Below are 22,824 nucleotides of genomic sequence, written 5' to 3'. Positions count from 1 at the left end.
GGTCGTGATAATCATCATATAGAGTTCACCACATACAGAGCTCCAATTATGGCATTTCGAAATTGGGAGTGCGTCACTTTTCAATTGTGGAGGAATGAAACACTATAATGTTGTGGAATCTTGGATCGAATTGTTTACATTTACGTGCTTCCAATAATTATTTTGCCTAACCGAATATAGGTAGGTAGATGATGAAGTGCTACTACATTGTAGACTTGACATGCCTAGTCAAGGATATGGCGCGGGGATGTATTAAGGACGTCCAAAGGACAATTTGGATTATCGTCTCAATGTTTCTTCCAGGAAGGAATTGTTTATACAAAAAGTTTGATCTCTCCAAAATTACTTATTTAAGATTTGCTTATATATGGCCAAGACGTGTTTCTTTTTCTCTTCTTTATTTACGAACTCATGTAAGAACCTATTTACTGGTAAGTTTATCAATTGCTTGCAAATATTTGGTTTTGAAATGTATTTATCAAAGTTGTCAGAGATGTGATTGAAGCCGTGACTTTATTTTATTTTACCTGTTACTGATTGTCTAATTGCTACTAGTAATACACTGTTTATTCCAAGAAAATTTATGTATTGGATTTCAAATTAAATTATAAGTTATGTGATCAATTCATGCTTATGACTTCTCACCAATGCCAATAATTTGAGTCCTTTGAATGAAGAGTTGAGGACTCAAAACTGGTAGATCAATTTATGATTTAAAATTGATGTTTATCCATTAAGGTTTTTGGCACTAAACTCATACTGTACTTTTGAAAATTATATGCGCACTGCAACTATTCTACATATAGTACCTGTTACCCGTATCAAACAACTTTGCAAATAACGCAAGGAATAGAATAAGTTGGAGTCAAGAAAATGGTGTTTTTGATGAATAATAAATGTTAACATTCTATAAATTTGTTTAGTACCATGTATCTACTAAAAAAAATGTTACAGTTAGCTTAACAAACTAGCAATTCTAGATTTCGTTGTTCTTGAAGATATGAAGCAGATAAACATCGATTGGAAGGTACAGAAATTAGCAAATCATTCTGAAGATCTGTGGCTACACCTCTTTCGACGAGTGATATGATATAGTTCATGAACAGTGCATCACATGGTAATGTAATAGGGCCATCACTTGGAAGTCCAAACTCTTCTTCAGACATGTGCAACAGTTGTCTGATTACGTCGTGTTGAAGATAAGTCAATGGAACCACAAATCGCTTTTGATCGGTTGTATACACCACAAAGTGACCTTTGTCAACTATAGAAGATGATGTGCTACAACTCTCTGCATCATTGTAATTGGATCTTGGAAAAGAAATTCTCTTCCTCTGCTTAGCTGCAAACTTTTGCCATTTCCTTGCCATCTTGATGAGTTTCTTGGCGCTTATCATACTGATTTCTTTGGAACATCAAAAGAAAAAGTTGATGATCTTTTAAAAGATTTGATTTAGTGCTATCTTCTTGATGATCAACGGTTCACGGAAACAGATTATATATAGTTGAGAGTTTGAATTGTAGCTAAAGTTGCCAACCTGGAATAAGTATGCTAGACAGAATCATGTGATGCTGTTTAATATGGGACCTAAACCTAAGGACTTGTGAACATGGCTGGTTGTGCATTTATTCATTCCTCTATCACCATATCTTTAAACCAAGTGGTCCTGGACTAATTAATCAACTTATCCTTTCTTGTGGATGTCATAGTAAAGGTTTCTTCTTTTGTTCCAAATAATAAGAAGTAGCAGGGCCTAATGTTGTACATCTAACAAATTTATGATCTGAATACTTTAACAACAAAAGAGAAGGCAAACCATGTGAAATTTCATGTGCCATTGTCTATCCAGTTGCCACCAATTTCCCTTAACCACTAACATTTGGATGTGAAACTTGTCATAAATTTATATATAATCAGAGCCAAACATTTCAGTCTAACACAAGTATCCTGACATTCAAAGAACTTTAATTTTATCCGTGATCCTCCAAGTTTTTTTTCTTTCTTTTCCTTCATCATTTAGTATTACAAAATATCCCTTGAAACAATGGGTATCAAAGTGACTCCATTTGTTCAAGCTAATCGGTTCTTAAGGAGGTCTTCAACATATGGAGATGTTCCAAAAGGACATTGTGCAGTATACGTAGGAGAGAGTCAGAAGAAGAGATTCGTTGTGCCAGTCTCTTACTTGAGCCAGCCTTTATTTCAAGACTTGTTAGCTCAGACTGAAGAAGAGTTTCGCTTTGATCATCCGATGGGTGGTCTCACAGTACGTTACAAAGAGAATGTGTTCGTTGATCTTACTCCCCGCTTAAGAAGATCATGAGTAGTATCATAGCGCAAATTCTTCAATGAATGATATTTTGTAAAGCAATAGGATTAGAAATTATAAAGAGGAGATTGTAGAAACAGAAATTTCATTGTAAAAAAAAAAAAAAAAAAAAAAAAAAAAACTTCACAAAGACTATGTGTTAACAGGTTATCTATTTAGATTTCTGAATCTACTCCTTTATATTGCTCTAAAGGTTGCTCTTTTATCATATCTTTCCATTTTCAAACAGCAAAACTTTCAGTTTTAGATCTTTAATCTACTTTATAGACTCTTCTTTGTTCATTCATTCCATCAAACAAATAAATGATATACTGTGGATTCTTAAAGAAACGCGCAACGCTTTCTAGTTCTTAGCTTGGCCAGTTGAATATGCATCGTGCTGAGGAGTGAAATACATAAAACAGTAAATGCATTCTATGTTGGAACCTTTTTTCTTTACTTTTTTCTCGTAGATCGACTGCGGAACAGGAGTGGAAGGAAAGGATTAACTTCCTTTTTCAATATACAACATTAATAAGTTATTTTGGACTTCATAATGTTCGGCTATTATTATTGTAATTGCTTGTAAATTGAAACTTGATAGTTAAAATTGTTTTTAAATTTACTCAAAGGGCAAGATTAGCAAGAAATAAATTACTAGATCATCTTAGTTGAAATTAGTCTTTCGCAGAATCTGAAAAAGCTGGTGCATACTTTTGCAATTTTGTCAGTTGTCTTGTAGAGAAAAGTTCACTTTTACCTTGATTGAAAGAACAAGATTTTGACATAAATTTCTATGAATTGGGAAAATTTCCTTATCCCCTGGATGTGAAAGCCACAAGATAGATATTTTCGGTGCAAGACTATTAGGAAGCCTATAAAAAGAAACGTGAATTTCCTAAATTATAATGGAATAGACCAATTTGAAGGCAAGAATATGTAGTTTCTGATTAAAAATTAGATGTTAATATTCTATACACTTGTTGAGTATCATGTTACAAAATTTATCACAGTTAGCTTAACAAACTAGCAATTGCGGGTTTCTTTGTTCTTCAAGATATGAAGCTGCTAAGCATCGACTGGAAGCAACTGTTACAAGCAAAGCATTTTGAAAATCTGTAGATACACCTCTTCTGATGAGTGATGTAATGTAGTTCATGAATAGTGCATCACACGGTAACGTGATGGGGCCATCACTTGGTAGTCCAAACTCTTCTTCAGACATGTGCAACAGTTGTCTGATTACCTCGTTTTGAAGATAAGCCAACGGAACCACAAATCGCTTCTGATCAGTTGTATACACCACAAAATGACCTTTGTCAACTATAGATGTTGTGCTGCAACTCTCTGCATCATTGTAATTGGATCTTGGAAAAGAAATTCTCTTCCTCTGATTCGCTGCGAACTTCTGCCATTTCCTTGCCATCTTGATGAGTTTCTTAGCACTGATCATGTTGATTTGTTTGAAATAATGGAAAGAAAAGTTGATGATCTTTTAAAAGATTGATTTAGTGCTATCTGCTTGATGATCAAAATGGCTCATGGAAAGAGATTATATATAGTTGAGGCTTCAGAATGACTTTGAATTGCTAAGACAGAATCATGTGATGCTGTCTAATATGGGACCTAAGGACTTGTGGACGTTGCTGGTTGTGTAATTTTAATCAAAGAGATTGGTGCATTTATTCATTTCTCTGCCACCATATCTTTAAACCAAGTGGTTCTGGTTTCATTAAAACCTAATTAATCAACTTATCCTTTCTTGTGGATGTCATAGTAAAGGTTTCTTCTTCTGTTCCAAATCATGAGAAGTAGTAGGGCCTAATGTTGTACATCTAACAAATTTATGATCTGAATACTTTAACAACAACAGAGAAGGCAAACCATGTGAAATTTCATGTGTCATTGTCTTTCCAGTTGCCACCAATTTCTCTCAACCACTAAGCATTTGGATATGAAACTTGTCATAAATTTATGTATAATCAGAGCCAAACATTTCAGCAGAGCACAAGTATCCTGACATTCAAAGAACTTTCATTTTATCCGTGATCCTCCAAGTTTTTTTTTTCTTTTCCTTCATCATTTAGAATTAGAAAATATTCCTTGAGACAATGGGTATCAAAGTACCTCCATTTGTTCAAGCTAATCGGTTCTTAAGGAGGTCTTCAACATATGGAGGTATTCCAAAAGAACAATACTCATGCTCAACAAAGGGACCTGATAGAGTGTTGAAACGTCTTTGTTGAGTTTGAGTTTTGTCAGTCTTTGCATCTTGAAAATTCTCAAGTATATAGGCAAAGACCATATTGGAGAAGTATTCTCCTACAAGCGCAACAAGAACCAGATCGAGTTGCAAGCGTCATAGTGTGTCTCAGGAGTTATACTTTCGTGCTTACATTGTAAATCTGTTCCTAATCTATAAAGGATTTAGATCTTGTTTCGATTTCTAAAAGTCTAAATCGTCTAGAGGGTGGTGGTTTAGTGGGGAACCTGTGTGTTGCTTAGTCAAATTCTAAATCATATAGAGTTAGGTGGTTTAGTGGGCGGTGTGGTATCCGCTTAGAAAAGTCTATATTAATCAGTGAGGGTTAGTATAGTGGACAGTGTTATATCTGCTCTAGCTCAGCTAAGTGATAGAAGGTATTGCTTAGTGTGGAGATTAGCAGGCTAATCTCATTTTGTAAACTGACTTTTACTTTTGCTTGGAGAAGATTAGTGGAAGCAGTTTGAAAAGTCCTGTGAGACAGGTCGTGGTTTTACTCCCTTGAGTAAGGAGGTTTCCACGTAAAGTTGCTTGATCAATCTTTACTTTCAGCACTTATTTTACTGTTTATTATTGTAACTGTGCTGAGGACCTGGACCCATCGAAACAAGTGGACGCATATTTTTAGTTACTGTTCTTGCTGAGTCAAAGGACCTGGTCCTTGACTGATAAGTGGATGCATACATTCCAACAAGTGGTATCGGAGCAGGTGCTCTCTAGCTGGTTAACACCAAGAGAGATTACTGTGGAAACAATGGTTGCTGCACTGAGATGGCAAGAAGGTCGGTCTTCAACAAGGCCACCCTTGTTTGATGGTCAATATTATCGGTGGGGGAAACATTGCATGTTTGACTTCATAATGGTTGAAGACTGTGAGCTGTGGGATGTTATTTGTGAGGATCCCTATGTGCCATCTATAGAAGTAAAATATAGGGATGTCACAAGGGTCGTTGTCAAAACTCGATAGCAATACAATGAATTTGACAAACAGAAAGTTGAGAAAAATCACAAGGCTAAGAAGTTCTTAATGTGTGGAATCAGACCTAATTTATATAATCTGATTTCTTCGTACGAATCAGCTAAAGAAATTTGGGATCTGCTGAGAACTACCTATAAGGAAACAAGGGCAGATCTGACTGGGGATGCTGATCAGAAGGGAGATGCAGAAAGGGATGAATCACTAGCCTCCAAGGTGTCACAATGTGAGAACCTTGAAGTAGATGAGACCATGGACTATCTCACTCAAAAAATTCAAAAACTTGTGAGTAAACGTGGAGGTTCCATGAAGGAAGAAGCTCATTACAACGTTACAAGCTCTAGTGACATGTGTTACAAGCGTGATCAACCAGGTCACACCATGAGAGACTGTCCTATGCTTGAAGTTGATCACAAGGAAGTAAAAGAACAAGAGGGGGACCAGGTCCGTGCCAGCAGTAGCAGAAGAGAAATTTTTTCCAGACGGTAAAGAGGGATATGACTGCATGGGAAGACTCTTCGAGTGTTTCAGATGACTCTGAGCACTCTGATGAAGCCTTTATGGAAAAATTTGATGATGAGGAAGATGAAGAAGAGGTAACCTTTTCTGATCTTAAACAAAACTTGCATGTTTACTGTGTTAAGAAGTTGAGAAGTCTAGCCGCTATTTTGATCGGTTCTTTCATTGAGTTGACAACTGAAAAAGATCTGATGAACAATAGCCTAGGTATCCTTCATGAATAGTACATATTTTGTGACCAAAATGATGATAATGAGAAGTGTAATCTCAATGATGTTGAAAGAGTATTTTTGGGATACTCTTTCTCCAGCATGACATATCGGGCATATAATAAGGTGGTCATGTGATTTTTGATGAGTCCGAAAGAATTGAGAAGTTGCAAAAAAAGAAGATTCTTAGATGGAAAGGCTGCTTTAGATTCAAAGAGATGGTCTAAACAGTGAGCTTGCTGAAGAATTTCCTTTTCATGAATCTAGCAATCTCAAGGAAGTTGATGCAGATTATGAACCTGATAAGGGACCCGGTCCTGTAGACAGTGCTGAACAAAGATGATGCAGTTCAAACTGATAATGTGAATTCTGAAGGTGAGAATGAAGAAGCTGATCAAGCTAAGTTTGAAAGAAGCGAAGTATGACACTCGGTTCCCCAAGAAGCTGATAGGTTGTCCAACTTTCTCTTTTACAATGGCTTCAAAAAGGTAAAATTGTCAAAACCCTCTCTTTGAAATCACAAGGAAAAGAATTGCTGATTATTCAAGTGTATATCAATGATGTCATCTTTGGATCAACCTTTTGAATTATTGTTTGAAGAGTTTGCCGCATTCATGGGTAGTGAGCTCTAAATGAGCACGATGGGATATTCCTTCTTAGAGTTACACATTCAGCAAACCTTTAAAGGTACCCTTGGCTGTCCAGAAAAATACATCAAGGAGCTGCTCAAAAGGCATATAATACTTGAAGTCAAGACAATGTTAAAAAAGGGTAATGTCATCATGAAGATTTGCAAAATGAAAGATCAAGTAGCTGACATCTTCACCCACGGCTTAAGCAAGGACCAGTTTGTCAAGAACATGTATGTACTCACTGTGACTTAGCTGAAGGAAAGAACATAACACATCATGATCAGGGCAATTGATGTTTGAACAAAGACAGGGACCTGGTACCAGTTCAAAGAAGGTGCTGAAAAGGTTTCATGTTATGGATGGCTAGACAAGTCATACTCTGATGGGCACTAACTTGAAGATGCATGTTGATGAACCTGGTTCAGATATTCCGTTCTTATGCAAAGGAATCACATTTGAAGGCTGCAGAGAGAATCTTGAGACATTTGCAGAAGACAAGGGACCCGGTCCTATTCTGTCCATCAGGAGACATTTGATTTGGAGTACATGGTTATGCTGATTATGATGGGTATCAAGTTGATGGAAAGAGTACCTCAAGAGTGGCTTATGCTATATGTTGATCTCTTACTTACGGGGAACTAAAACGCAAGATTCAGATGCTCTTTCATCAACTAAGGCAGAGAATGTAGCAAGTGCAGCTTGATATGATCAATTATTGTAGATCAAGCAACAACTTGAAGCTCTTAGAAGACCTGACTGAGATAATCAAACTGAAGTTGGGAATGTTGAAACCGGATTGAATGGATCATGCCTGAAGCAATCAACTCTCTAATGACTATGCAAAGAGAGTAGGTATCCTTGTTTTTCAGTTATGTATGTTTTAGCAAATTTAGTCTTATACCTTTTGTAGGTATACACACATGGGAAAAGGGTTGAAGGCAAAGGGAGGTCAGGGCAGATCTAGGCAATCACATTCAAACTACAGAGAGGGACCTGGTCCGTTCTCGAAGGTTAGCACTCTTAACATTACAGTTGAATTATGCACCAGAACTGTTGCAATTGCCACATGTCTGTCATTCAGGTATCTGACCGCTATATCATCATTTGAGTACCAAAATGACACTTCCTTTCTCTTCCTTTATACTCCATATTTCTTTTCAAATCCCCTTCCAAAATATTAGATTTTTTTTCGTAACCTTCTTTTATCCTTTCTCAAAAAACACTTCAAATGGTTAAACCATCTGTTCTTACTAAAGAACTTTCTAATAAAGATGTTTTTAAGTGTGAAGAGGGACCAGGTCCACCTAGCAAAAGGAAGAAGTGGAAAGGATGATGTTCATGAAGGAAGAAGTTTGTGAACCCGATATGAACTCAAAGTATTCTGATTAGAAGGGTGTCTGATTAAAGAAATGAAAAAAATGAATGAAAAAAATGATGATGAAATGGTTCCTCAGTTATTGATCTATTCATCTCGGAGGCCTTGAGTAAATTGATTTTACCAATCTTTCTGTTATGAGAAACTCAGGCCAGCGTTAGAAGCTATGACAATTGATCTTGCTAACAAAGATACCGAAATGGTTCTCTTGAAGGTTCAGCTTCCAAAATAGCACTATCAGACGGACCAAGTTGAAAAAAAAAACCAGCAGCCTTGAAGATTCAACATAAAGTCTGGGCAGTGAAGAATGTGAACTTCAATAGAGGCTTCTGAAAGTACCGTGCTAAGGGATATGCTCCATTAATTTTATTCTTTCAATCCCCTGTCTCTAAGTCATCCCTTCTCTTCCTAACTTTCTTTGACAAATAATCGATCTAACAAGGAACAAGATCCTTATTATTGGGACTGCTAACAGGAAAATGAATGAATAAACTTAGTGTGAGGAATATTTGTGTGTAATCATCAAAAAGAGGGAAAATGTTATATTCTAGGTGTTTTGATAATCCTCACAAATGCAGGGACCTGGTCCTTGGCAAAGTGTTCTCGTCCAGATACAAATGGAGTACAGCTGTAGAGCTGTCATGTCAGGTGGTAGGTGAAAAATGCAGTGTCCTACACCAATAGGAAGAGCGAATGAGATTGTATGCTTCAGTTGTCTCACAAATTGCAGGGACCTGGTCCCAGGCAGAGTTCTCTCATCCAGATCTATAATGGAGTACAACTGTAAAGCTGTCGTGTTAGAGGTTAATGAGGCGTCAGCATACTACACCAATCAGAATGGACGAGGGTGTTTGTCCAACTCTTTATGGTTGATATTTTCTACATGACAAACACCATATTAAATTCGTTCATCCTAAGAAGGAAGTCAGCCAGCAAGCCTTTTCAAGAACCCACAAAGAAGTTTGCAAGCGACCTAGTCCCTGCAAGACTGCGATATGAAAATGTGACAAGACAGCCGTCAGAAAAGCTGCCACCTCTGATGTGGTAGGTGAGCAACTTTTCTGAACAGCAGGCTTTCAGCCAATAGGGTTTTCTCAACGAGTTTGTGTTGATTTTATATAGTCTCTTCCTAAAATACACAAACTCAAGATTTGGCAAACAAAACTTGGATATTCTCTGAAAATTCATAATCTTAAAAAGAAGGCCATCTTCAAGGAAGAACAATACTCATGCTTAACAAAGGGACTTAATAGAGTGCTGAAACGTCTTTGTTGAGTTTGAGTTTTGTCAGTCTTTGCATCTTGAAAATTCTCAAGTATAAAGGCAAAGACCATATTGGTGAAGTATTCTCCGACAAGCGCAACAAGGACCTGATCGATTTTCAAGCGTCATAGTGTGTCTCAGGAGTTATACTTTCGTGCTTACATTGTAAATTTGTTCCTAATCTATAAAGGATTTAGATCTTGTTTCGGTTTCTAAAAGTCTAAATCGTCTAGAGGGTGGTGGTTTAGTGGGGAACCTGTTGCTTAGTCAAATTTTAAATCATCTAGAGTTAGGTGGTTTAGTGTGCGATGTGGTATTTGCTTAGAAAAGTCTATATTATAGTTAGGTGGTTTAGTGGGCGGTGTGGTGTCCGCTTAGAAAAGTCTATATTAATCAGTGAGGGTTAGTTCAGTGGGCAGTGTAGTATCTGCTCTAGCTCAGCTAACTGATAGGAGGTATTGCTTAGTGTGGAGATTAGCAGGCTAATCTCATTTTGTAAACTGGCTTTACTTTTTCTTGGAGAAGATTAATGGAAGCAGTTTGAAAAGTCCTGTGAGACAGATCGTGGTTTTACTCCTCTGAGCAAGGAGGTTTCCACGTAAAGTTGCTTGTTCAATCTTTACTTTTAGCACTTATTTTACTGTTTGTTATTGTAACTGTGCTGAGGACCTGGTCCCATCAAAACAAGTGGACACATATTTTTAGTTACTGTTCTTGCTGAGTCAAACGTCATAGTCATGCGCTTGATTATACCAAATAGTAATAAACTTCTAGAGGTCATGATAAAATAAGTCCTGTAAACTCAGTCAGAAAACCTCATCTCGGCAGAAACTTTTATTTTAGCTTGGCCAATTGAATTTGCATTGGGTTGAGAAGTATAATACATAAAACATTAAATTATTTAGATTGTGAAGCCTTGAGAAACTGACATTCTATGTTGGATCCTTTGTTCTCTTAGATTGACCGCGGAACAGGAGTGGAAGGAAAGGATCAACTGCCTTTTTCAATATGAAACATTACTAAGTTCTTTTGGACTTCAAAATGTTATTATTGTAATTGATGTAAATTGAAACTTGATAGTTAAAAATTAAAATTGTTGATAAATTTACTCAAAATACAAGATTAACAAATTACTAGATCATATTGGTGGAAATTTGTGTTTTGCAGAAGCTCAAAGCTGGTGCATACTTTTGCAATTTAGTGAATAGTCTTTTAGAGAAAAAAATCACTTCTGACATAATTTTCTTTGATAAGGGAAAATCTCCTTAGCCATTGAATGTGAAAGACACAAGCTAGATATTCGCGGTGCAAGATTATTAGAAAGCCAATGAAAAGAAACAAGAATTTCCTAAATTATCATGGAATAGATGAATTTGAAGGAAAGAATATGGATTTTGTGATTAAAAATTAGATGTTAATATTATATACACTTGTTGAATATCAGTTTACAAAATTTATCACAGTTAGCTTAACAAACTAGCAATTCCGAATTTCGTTGTTCTTGAAGGTATGAAGCTGATGAGCATCGACTGGAAGCGACTGCTACAATCAAAGCATTTTGAAAATCTGCAGATACACCTCTTCGAATGAGCGATATAATGTTGTTCATGAATAGTGCTTCACACGGTAACGTGATGGGGCCATCACTTGGTAGTCCAAACTCTTCTTCAGACATGTGCAACAGGTGTCTGATTACCTCGTTTTGAAGATAAGCCAACGGAACCACAAATCGCTTTTGATCGGTTGTATACACCACAAAATTCCCTTTAGCAACTATAGAAGATGATGTGCTACAACTCTCTGCATCATTGTAATTTGATCTTGGAAAAGAAATTCTCTTCCTCTGTTTCGCTGCGAACTTCTGCCATTTCCTTGCCATCTTGATGAGTTTCTTAGCACTAATCATGTTGATTTCTTTGGAATATAGGAAAACAAAAAAGTTGTTCTTTTAAAAGATTTGATTTTCTGCTATCTGCTTGATAATCAAAATGGCTCATAGATGCAGTTTATTTATAGCTAAAGATAGAAAATGAATTTCTATTGTAGCTCCAGTTGTCAAATGTGAGTTAGGCATTAAAGGCAAAATCATGTGTTTCTATTGAATATGGGACCTATTTATTCAATTCTCTGTCACCAATATCTTTAAATCAAGTGGTTCATGACTAAGTCATCAATTTCATCCATTCTTGTGGCTCTTGATTTTAAGGGTGTTTTCTGTTCCAAATAATGAGAAGCAGACGGGCCTAGTGTTGTTCTTAAGCAAATTTATGGACTAAATACTTTGACGATGATCGAGTAGGCAAAACCACGGGAGGCTTCATGTGTCATTGTCTCTCACTAGTTAGGTATGGAACTTGTCATTAACTTATATGTTTACTGGGACACAGGAATTTAGCAAAACACAAGTATCTTGATGTTCAAAAGATGTCCATTTTCTGTTTTCATTTTTTGTTGGTAAAAACTTATCCACACCGGGTTCCATTTACTGTGCAACTCTCCGAATTCGGTGTTCTTTTTTACCGTCATCATATGGAGTTACAAAATATTTCTTGTGACAAGGGGTGTTAAAGTAACTCCGTTTATTCAGGCTAATTGATTCTTAAGGAGGTATTCCAAATGATCATTGTGAAATATATGTAGGAGAGAGCCAAAAGAAGAGATTTGTCATGCAGCATCATACTTGAGCCATAAATCTCTTCTTTTGGTTCAATTATTGAAACAATAGCTATTACTAGCGTACTAATAAAACAAGTAAACTACTACACAAATTGCATTCTAGTTCAACTTGTTTATTTTATCCTAATTTGACTATGAATTGGAGGTTCTAAAGTACCCCTTAAAACATTTACTTTTATCACACAGACAAACAGTAAATAAAACCCAGGCTTGCCCAATCAAGCCGACCCCTTACTCTCCATAGAGTCTTGATCTTTTGGTTTGACCTTTGCCCGACCTAATCCCCTACTGGGTCTCAATCTCAGTCTAGACCTAACTTGGGACCCAACTCGAGACGGCCTGCCCTTTCTTGTGACCCAAACTCTAACCAGACTCGAGATTGGAACTCGATCAGAGAGCCGACCCAACTGTAACCCAAGACACAACTCCCGACCCTGATACTAGATTCGAACCTCAATCCAAGACTTGAATCTTACCCCGAATTAGGACCCAACCCAAGACCTGAATTGAAACCCAACCATGCCTCGATACCCACCCCAACTCGAGACTCGTATTGAGACCCAAACCTTGATACCCCCCTCTCAATATAGGTCCAACCCCAACTCGAAACCCCACCCCCACCCCCACCCCAACCCAAATAGACCTCACCTAGACCTAACTTAGAACCCAACTCCCAACCTTGAAATGACCTCAACCCCGACTCGGGACCTGACCCTAGCTCATGTACCAACCCATGAGTAGAGACTTGACCCTAATTCTAACCTAGGACCCAAAATCCAACCCTAACATAATATATGACCCATGACCAAATTCTAACCCTGACCCTAACCTAAACCTAAGTCTTTACTTTGACCCTGAATCAAAACTCGACTCCAACCCCGACATAGGACCCAACTTTAGGCCCCAATCCGAGACATGACCCCAACCTTTGACCTGGGAACCTAACCCCTAAACTAGGACCCAACACCAATCTCGATCCGAAACCAACCCCGATTTGAGATCTGACACTAACACATGACCTGACCTCGACCCTATTGAGAGAAGTAACCCCAACTTGGGATTGACCATGACCCCTGAATTTGACCTAACCCCCATTAGGGACACAATTATGAACCTAAACGGAACTCAATCCCAATCAAGGTAGGGATGAAAATGGGGCGGTGCGACGCGGGTTGAGCTTAACCCGCAATTTTTTTAATCTGCCCCCGCATAACAACTTTTTTCATTTTCAACCCACCCCACATAAATTTTTAATAATTTATTTTTATAGTCAAGTTTCATATTAAAAGCAATTCATAAAAATAAATTCATTTTTTCATTAAGTTGTATTAATTTAATAGATAGTGACTTAAAAATTTATATTTTAGAGGTCAGTTGGGAAATATGTAAGAAATTGTATTATTTTTTGTTAAACCATTTTCATTTACTATCTTGAATATTTTAGTAGCTTTAAAGAAATTATCTTAATAAATAATGTTCTATCACTCTTATAACATATAAAAAAAAAAAAATTAAGTTTGAACCCGCTTAAAATCACATATACCCATTACCCACAACCCACCCCACCCCTCCCCACATTAATTTTTTTTTAAAATCTACTTCAACCCGCCCTGCACAACCTTTAACCCGCCCCTCCCTGCTTAGTCTTAAACCCACCCCACCCCATTGCCATTCCTAAATCGAGGTAGTGTCCTAGGTTAGGGTTGGATCATGAGTTGGGGGTCGGGGCCTATCTCAGGTTAGGTCTCTAATCGGGGTTGGAGATGGGTCTTGGGTTGGGCCCCAAGTAGGGTCAAGCTGGGGTTGGGGTTGAGTCGAAGGTCAAGTTTTGGGTTGGGTCACGAGTCAGGTCTCAAGTCTGGGTCAGGTCAGAATTTTCATTCCGGGTCAAGATTGTGTCCTAGGCGGGTTCTAGGTTTAGGTTAGGCCAGGGATCTGGGGGCTGGTCGTGCGTCAGGTCAGGACTGGGTTACAAGTTTGTGGTAAAATGTGGGGCTCCGGATCATAGTATTTGGCTAAATTATAGGTAAATGCTCTTGGGACAATCTATTCTCCTTATGAGAAAATATTTTCATTTTTCTCATACCAAGCACACCCTTAAGGGGGATAACATGGTAAATCGTTGGGTCAAATGAAAATAGTTGTTAAGTCAAAAAGTAATAAGCTGGTTAGCTTATTTTAGCTTAAAAGTACTTTAGATATTAAACAAACACCAGTTTGCAATTATGTCAATAGTCTTTTCTTCTTGTTGGAAAGAATGATTTAATGAAGCTTTTGACATTACGTTCTTTGAATTGAGCATAACAACTTACCCAGTGGTTGCGAAAGCCACAAGATATATTTTCTAATTAAATGCGAGACTACTAGAGAGAAAGGATATATATTCAATCAGAATTTCGCGAATTATAAAAAATAAACAGTGTGGAGGCAAGAATGTGGAATATTTGATGAATAATTAGATGTTAGTATTCTGTACACTTGTTCAGTATCATGTATCCACAACAAAACTTATCACAGTTAGCTTAACAAACTAGCAATTGCGGGTTTCTTTGTTCATGAAGGTATGACACTGATGAGCATCGGCTGGAAGCTACTGATACGAGCAAAGCATTCTGAATATCTGCAGCAACACCACTTTTGATGAGTGATATGATGTAGTTCATGAATAGTTCATCACACGGCAATGTGATAGGACCGTCACTTAGAAGTCCAAACTCTTCTTCAGACATGTGCAATAGTTGTCCGATTACCTCGTGTTGAAGATAAGACAAAGGAACCACAAATCGCTTCTGATCAGTTGTATAGACCACAAAATGCCCTTTGCCAACTACAGTATATGATGTGCTACAACTCTCTGCATCATTGTAATTAGATGATCTTGGAAAAGAAATTCTCTTTCTCTGCTTGACCGCAAACTTTTGCCATTTCCTTGCCATCTTGATGAGTTTCTTAGCACTGATCATATTGATTTCTTTGAAATATAAGAAAGAGAAGTTTTTCATAGTTTAAGAAGGTTTGATTAAGTTCTATCCGCTTGATGATCAATACAGCTCATGGAAGCAGCTTATTTATAGTTGAGGCTAGACAATGAATATAAATTTTAGTTAAAGTTGCCATCTTGAGATAAGTAGGTGAGGCAGATTCATGTGCTTTTGTTTTGTCCATACTTCAAGAATTGTGGATATAGCTGGTTGTCTATTTTTAATCAAAGAGGTTGACAGATTTATTCAATTCCGTCTCCATATCTTAAAACCAAATGGTCCAGGACTAAGTCATCACTTTCATCCATTCTTATGCCTCTTAATAAGGGTGTTTTCTGTTCCAAATCATGAGAGGCAGAGGGACCTAGTGTTTTACATCAACAATTTATGGCCTAAATATTTTGACAATAATGGAGTAGGCAAAACCATGTGAAACTTCTTGTGTTGTTGTCTCTCAAATTTCTCTTCACCAAAAAACAATCATGTATGAAACTTGTCGTTAGCTTATATATACTAATACAAAGAGAATTCGAGAAGAACACAAGTATCTAGACATTCAAGAAAACTTTTGTTGTGCGTGTGATTCTCAAATTTCTTCTTCTTTGCCCTCATAATTAGAAGTTGCCAAATATCCCTCGAGACAATGGGTACCAAAGTGACTCCATTTATTCTTGCTAATCGAATCCTTAGGAAGTATTGGACATTTGGAGGTATTCCAAAAGGACATTGTGCAGTATATGTAGGAGAAAGTCAGAAAAGGAGATTCGTTATGCCAGTATCATACTTAAGCCAGCCTTTATTTCAAGAGTTGTTAGCTCAAGCCGAAGAAGAGTTTGGCTTTGATCATCTGATGGGTGGTCTCACGATACCTTGCAAAGAGGATGTGTTCATTGATCTTACTTCCTGCTTAAAAAGATCATGAGTATCATAGTGCAGATTCTTCAACAAATTAAATTTCGTAGTAGGACCTGTAAATGAGAAAAAGAAGATTTTAGATATAGGTCATTTTCAGCATCAACAATTCCTTTTGATACCAGCCTTAGTATCATCAAAGGCTTTTAAATCATTACTTACATATATAAAATGAGACTTTTTGTCATTACATACAAAGGATTTAACAACATGATACAACAAAACTTAAGTTGTCTTTACAAACAAACATTGTATTTAAAGTAACAAGACAATACAATACAATAGGTAATAACCAGCATCCAAAGTAAAATTCTCAGTTCTCATTATAAATTCAGTTATTACATTAAGATTAGATCTTGTAACGCGACAATGCAGAAGTTCCATCTAGACCTTTTTTACGGAAGTACTCACGATAGTCTTTCACTGTGGTTGCACGATATTTTGGAGGGTTATCTTCTGACAACACTTCAGAAATCGGTCCATAAAGCTTGGAAGATGACATTGAATCTGTGCCAAAGAAGCATGGAACTGACACTCTTGGCCCAACTTTATTTGCCAATACTCTATGCTCAACACTTATGTACTTGTCATTAGATATGAGCTGAAAAAAGCAACCAAAATAAGCAAATGGTATATCCACTCTTATCGATCATAGATGGATTAGAAAAGAAAAACAATACTGGCCTACAGAAGATCTCCAATGTTGACCACAAGAGCACCATGCATAGGAGGAACATCAACCCATTGATTCTGGTGAAGCACTTGGAGTCCTCCGATGTGATCTTGTAGAAGCACTGTGAGAAAATCAGTGTCAGAATGTTTGTTGGTGCCTATGGTGAGTTCTGGCTGAGGGCATGCTGGATAGTAAAGGGCCAAAACACCAAGCCCCTCCGCACAATCCATATCTTTGAGATGACAACGATCAAGACCGAGACCTACAGACAATAATCCAAGCAAGGAATAGCCTAATGCCATCATATACTTAGAGTAGTCCATTAGTATTTCCCTGTAACAATTTTGCAAAATTAATGAAACACCACACCTCAATTTTTATCACCACATAATACATTATTCAATTATTGGTTGACTTTCTAGTTCATATTCAGAACATATACCTACATGGTCTTGGAAATTCTTTTGGACTGGGAGGATTAGGAGCCATTTTAAAGAAAATGTAATCTCTCCAATTTGCAGCTCGAACAGAAGGGCTATACAAATCAAAATTGCTAGCATGAACCACCTTTTTCGTGATATCTCGAGTGTATTATTGTTTCTTAATCTCGATATCTTGCTCAAAAAATTGTCGTGCTCCTCGCAACATTTCATCAAGGACAGATATTGGAATGCCATGATTAACCACTTGGAAGAAACCCCATGTCTCCGATGCATCTCTTACTTTGTCCACAATCTCTTTATGCTTGATTGAGTCCGTCTTGTCGATGCTTTCAAGGTCAATCACTGGAAAAATGAAGTGTGTGTCACATGTATCTGAGGAATCTGTCCTGTTTTTTGGTGGTAGAATGAATATTCGAGGTATCTTAGTGATTCCGGCATCAACAAGCCCTTTGACACCAGCCTTTGTATCATCAAAGGTTTTTAACTCAATCATTTTGTCATAATTACTTGTCTGATCAACTGTGGCCTCCAAATTCTCAGTGCTAGAGATTACCATCTTCTTTGCTAGGATGCTATAAACAATTAGGGGGATAATAATAAATACTTATTACTATTCATGCACAACACTATCATCCCTAATGTCCACAAAAAAAATGAAGAGGCTATAAACAAGGAGATTTCATGATAAGCTTAAGTCCCTTTCACTGGTCACTGTCTTAACCCACTAAATTGTTTCAACCCCACCTATATTCCAAATATAGAAGGCTTATGGATGGTAGACAAGCAGAAAAAAGCAAAAAAAATTGTCACTATAGTTAATTGTGTTGAGAATATAATTACGTGTAGGAATAATATCCACGACAAATAACAAGAACAAGAGAGTAACAAGGCACCAAGTTCTTTTAGCATGGAAAGTATAATACTTGAGCTGAGCAATATAGTTCCATTATCGTGAGAAGTTTAACATTTTGTAATCTGAAAAGACTACTATATACTTAAAATGACCTTTTATTTTGCACACCTTTCATTTTATACTACTCTCACTTTCTATTTTTTCTCACGGACTATTTTCTTACACTATATCTGTGGATTACTGACGAGGCAAATGTGTATCAAATTTCGCTGCTCATATTCTGTTCTCACGCTAAAATGAGTAATTATCTTCTATTTCTCTGTTTATTGCATTTTCCAAAAAACAGTATTTAACTTCTTCCTATTTTTTGCATCTCTTAAATTGAACATTTAAATTTAGTTAAACCATTTGGTCCTATGGAAACTGTTTTCTTGGAAAACAAGTTGATTTCTCACTTATTTCTAATATTTGGTTGGTGAGTGAAAAATATTTTATAATATTTGGTTAGTGAATGAAGAATAATTTCTAGATTTTATTTTTTTATTTTTTGCTAAACATTCGAAATAGAACCCGCCGACCCCTACACCATACCCGACTCCCAATCCAAAACCCAACTTCCAAATGGAGACTTGACCCCGACTTCCTAATTGGGACCCGACACCAAATTTTGACCTGGGATCCGACTTTCAAATTAGAATACGACCTCGATCTTGACAACCGATCTAAGATCCAATCCCAACTCCTGAATTAGGATCCGACTTCTGAACAGAGACCCGACGCTAACACCTAACCTAGGATCTGATGCCGACACCCTAACGTGAGACCCAACATCTGAATTGGGACCCGAATTTTGTAACCCCCGACTTCTGATTCTAACGCTCGACATATTTTCTACCCACCGAAAATAATTGCATCCATCGTTTTCCTCAAATAACAAAACAAGGAAACAAGTGAATATCTAGATATTTTAAAGCGAACAACTTAAAATGTTTACCTTTGAACGTGCACAACAACAAAACTTATAACGACTGGAATTTCTTAGAGTCCTCGATGTTTTTATGTTATAATACTCTTTGCATTTACATACATCTTATTCAATTGAATGTACATACCTTACGAACTGTTGAGACATGACTATCAAATTTTAAAAATCAAATATAAAATTAGTAGAAGAAGATAAAATATGAATGAGAAAATGTGAAGTGAATAACCCCATATTTATTGTTGAAGAAGAGATGTAGTTTTACATGAAAAGTTAACTAATAAAAGAAATTGTAGTACACCCGTTTATGAGCGAAATATCTTAAATTATTTGTGATGTATTTTGGGGTGAACATACGGAGTTAACATTCGTTTGGCATAATTTATCCATTTGTAGGCAAATTGTTCGTTTTGATCTGTGTTTTTTGAGAGGAACCATTTTAATATGTTGTATTAATGTAAATAATTCTAATTAAGGTGATAAGAGAGATACAAATAAAATAAAGTAAGAATATAACTTATCACTCTCTTAAGGAAGGTGTATATGTCACTCTTTTTGCCACATCAACATATATATGGGCATCTATTCCACTTTAAAATAATATAAGGGGTTCATATGATCCTCCCAAAATTAGAGTGTATAACAACAATTTTAATTGAAGTTTAAGTGGTTTTTAAGTCGTTTCCCAAATTTATTTGATTTTAAGATTTTAATTATTAAGCTAATTGTAAATGAAAAGGTTAATAATATATATTTCTCATGATATTTTTTAGTTATTCAGAAGCGTGAAATTTAAAAACTAATATGATATTCATGCGTTATTATTTGTACAGAATAAAAAAGAGTACTACACCTTGAATAAAAAAAATTGATCAAAATTTGACCCCTACGAAAAATGTATGATGTGCTTATTTACTTTATACAAATATAGTATATTATCATCATATAATATCATATATTATTAATCATCATCATATCATATATCATATTACTATAAGTGGGAGAAAAAAAGTTAAAAGTTGAATTACGATTTTACCCCTTCTATAAATTAAAATGTTATAAAAATACTTAACTATTTAATTTAAATATTAAATTGTATAATTTTAATAAAAATGTTAATGACTTTTGCACTTTCTTAGATTAATTCTTAATTAAAGTATCTAATTTAATAATATTTATCATCTATAATCTATATGTATATTAAATTTAATCATCATAGCATCATCATATCATATATCATATTATATATTATATTATTTATATTGAAAGTGAAAAGTACCAAAATGCAAAGTTGGATTACCATTTTACCCCTACACTAAATTATATTTTTATAAAAAAACTAATTAATTAAATATTAAATATTTCTAAAAAAATTAAATGACCATTTTTCATTCACTAAATTAACATTGTTCTTCTAATAACGTATGCTTAGAAACTAAAGTATTACGCAATCATTAATGTTTCAATGCACAAAAAATAATAACAAATCTTTTTTAGGAATTTCAAAGGTTAATGTTGAAATTTACAAACAATTTAATACGGTTCATGTATTAGTAAAAATTCACGTTATCCAAGAAAAATTGTTAATATTCTCATGCATTTATAGCATGATTTGCACTTATCTAACTCTTGACTATACACATTCTCTTATTTTGGATTAATCCCTACATTTGTCATCTATAAATATGAAAAATATTGGAGTAAACAACAACATGTGATACACAAGGAATGAGCAAGCTAAGATTTGGGGATCAACTTCTTTAGGGATGAACAAATTAAATCATTCTTTTTACTCTCTTTTTTTTAGCAAAACAAAGGTGAATGATCTTCAGGAAGGATATGTTCTTTTAGTACATTTAAAATAAAGGGTCATGCATCAAACTATAAGATCATGACTCTTTACTACTCCCTCCATTTCAAATTAATTAAATTGTTGAGATATTTTTCATTTTTCCAATTAACTTAATTGTTCAATTTTCAAGAGTACTTTTAGAATGTTCTTCCAAATTTACCCTTCATTAGTTAGTATTGAAATTAGTTATTAATTAATATTTAATCATAAATTTGACAATAATTAATAAGGAAAAAAAATGAAAAGTTATCTCTAATTTATGTCTTAATCTTCCTTTCTTAAAGATTGTGAAACACCGCAACAATTCAATTAATTTGAAATGAAGGGAGTAATATACTTGTGTAATGCAATTTGTGAATTTTTTTTATAATTTACTTGATCTTTTTAACGATTAATTAATTATTGTACTATATCAATTGATAATAAAAGTTATTTAATTTGTTCTTATGATTTTTTTAATTAGTTATTTATGTTTATTTTTTGTAAGGGGTGTGTAAGATAGAATATATAAAACTAATTTTTTATCATTTTTTTCTTAAGGGGTGTACAAGATTGTGAAACACAATGAATAATTTGAAATGGAGAAAGTAGCATATAATTAAATTATTAATAACTTCTTTAATTCACGGAAGAAATAATGATATAAATGTTTATCCTTATTTATTTATCCTTTTGTCTCATTTTGTGAAAGATAAATTCAATGTTTTAGCATTTGATACCGTTTCATATTTTAAGTTGTCACTCCGTTGATGCTATGTTTCTGTATTCTAAGCTCAATTTTGAAAATTTTAATTTGGTAGGATTCAATACTTGATATGATCCCTTAATAATAAATAAAATTAATATTGACTATTAATTGTAGCCTTCATTTTATTTTAATTAACTTTATGAAGTGGCTATCAAATTCTATTCATTTTTCATCTTTCTTTTTTTCTCTGAACTTTGTCTTGCAGGTAATTAACATATGAGATAAGAATATACATATGTTAATTTGTGTTTATAATTCTAGTATTTTGAAGTACTAAATGTTATCATCTTTTATTTCATTTGGAGAAGAGATACTTTGTTGTCATATTTTAATTTGTTATTGGTATTCAATAGTAGATTCCAAATATTTGAACTATTTTTTGTTTGAAAATGAACGATATTCATGTAATTTAATTATAAAACTACTTTTAATACAATGATAATTTGAAATAATTTATGTTAGATGGGCACACGTGCAACCAGAAACTAGTTCCCTCAAATAAATAAATGCAATTTGAATTCTGTCCAGAAACTAGTTCCCTCAAGTGACAATATCTCATCTTCTCGACTAATCTTCTTAGTAACTTGCAACTTCTTTACAAACCAAATTGATGAAGTATGAGATTTAGCTGCGATGAAAATCTGAAAGAGGAACACTTTATGATTTCACTTTATTTGAACTTTTTACAATTAATTTTGATGTCATTATTACGTTGGCGTGATTCATGTCTTTAAATTTTGACGACCAAAGTTGATTTCCTGATATAAGATAATAATGCAACTCCAACATGAAAAATCACTACTAAAAAAACAGTGAATACCGACCTATAAATATCGACCTCCGGAGGTCGGTATTCCCTGAAATACCGACCTAAAACTGACATCCCAGCTTAGGTCGGAAAAGGCTTGGTCGCTATTCAATACCGACCTCTGGAGGTCGGTATTTACTGACCTCTCGAGGTCGGTTTTTATTTTATGTCGGAATATTCATTTTTTTAAATTTCGACCTCTGGAGGTCGGTATTTTTATTTTTGTAATGTTGAAATTCCGACCTCCAGAGGTCGGTATTTTTATTTTTGTAATGTTGAAATTCCGACCTCCGGAGGTCGGTATTTTTATTTTTGTAATGTTGAAATTCCGACCTCCGGAGGTCGGTTTT

General features: G+C 35.2%; 4 protein-coding genes and 1 pseudogene across 4 annotated transcripts; all 5 read right to left on the bottom strand.

Moving 5' to 3' along the window:
* Positions 1–874: 874 nt before the first annotated feature.
* LOC102602386 (auxin-responsive protein SAUR68-like) lies at positions 875–1,468 on the bottom strand. The gene has a single exon (XM_006349579.2). The coding sequence runs from the start codon at positions 1,395–1,397 to the stop codon at positions 960–962; it is 438 nt and encodes a 145-aa protein (XP_006349641.2). The 5' UTR covers positions 1,398–1,468; the 3' UTR covers positions 875–959.
* A 1,859-nt stretch (positions 1,469–3,327) lies between these two features.
* LOC102585491 (auxin-responsive protein SAUR68-like) lies at positions 3,328–3,735 on the bottom strand. The gene has a single exon (XM_006349532.2). The coding sequence runs from the start codon at positions 3,733–3,735 to the stop codon at positions 3,328–3,330; it is 408 nt and encodes a 135-aa protein (XP_006349594.2).
* Positions 3,736–10,966: 7,231 nt separating this feature from the next.
* LOC107061000 (auxin-responsive protein SAUR68-like) lies at positions 10,967–11,601 on the bottom strand. Its single transcript, XM_015309651.1, has one exon. It carries the CDS (start codon positions 11,450–11,452, stop codon positions 11,015–11,017), a length of 438 nt encoding a protein of 145 aa, XP_015165137.1. The 5' UTR covers positions 11,453–11,601; the 3' UTR covers positions 10,967–11,014.
* Positions 11,602–14,744: 3,143 nt separating this feature from the next.
* Positions 14,745–15,158, bottom strand: LOC107060991 (auxin-responsive protein SAUR68-like). The gene has a single exon (XM_015309636.1). It carries the CDS (start codon positions 15,156–15,158, stop codon positions 14,745–14,747), a length of 414 nt encoding a protein of 137 aa, XP_015165122.1.
* Positions 15,159–16,226: 1,068 nt separating this feature from the next.
* Positions 16,227–17,850, bottom strand: LOC102602062 (1-aminocyclopropane-1-carboxylate oxidase homolog; annotated as a pseudogene).
* Between the last annotated feature and the right edge of the window lie 4,974 nt (positions 17,851–22,824).

This window comes from Solanum tuberosum, unplaced genomic scaffold (assembly GCF_000226075.1).
Source record: "Solanum tuberosum cultivar DM 1-3 516 R44 unplaced genomic scaffold, SolTub_3.0 scf00112, whole genome shotgun sequence".
Taxonomy (NCBI): Eukaryota; Viridiplantae; Streptophyta; class Magnoliopsida; order Solanales; family Solanaceae; genus Solanum; species Solanum tuberosum.
The sequence above is the reverse complement of the archived record's forward strand: the minus strand, read 5'-3'. Positions and strand labels throughout refer to the sequence as shown.

Excerpts from the sequence above, each read along its gene's own strand:
- LOC102602386 (XM_006349579.2), bottom strand. The coding sequence starts at position 1,397 with ATGATAAGCGCCAAGAAACTCATCAAGATGGCAAGGAAATGGCAAAAG.
- LOC102585491 (XM_006349532.2), bottom strand. The coding sequence starts at position 3,735 with ATGGCAAGGAAATGGCAGAAGTTCGCAGCGAATCAGAGGAAGAGAATT.
- LOC107061000 (XM_015309651.1), bottom strand. The coding sequence starts at position 11,452 with ATGATTAGTGCTAAGAAACTCATCAAGATGGCAAGGAAATGGCAGAAG.
- LOC107060991 (XM_015309636.1), bottom strand. The coding sequence starts at position 15,158 with ATGGCAAGGAAATGGCAAAAGTTTGCGGTCAAGCAGAGAAAGAGAATT.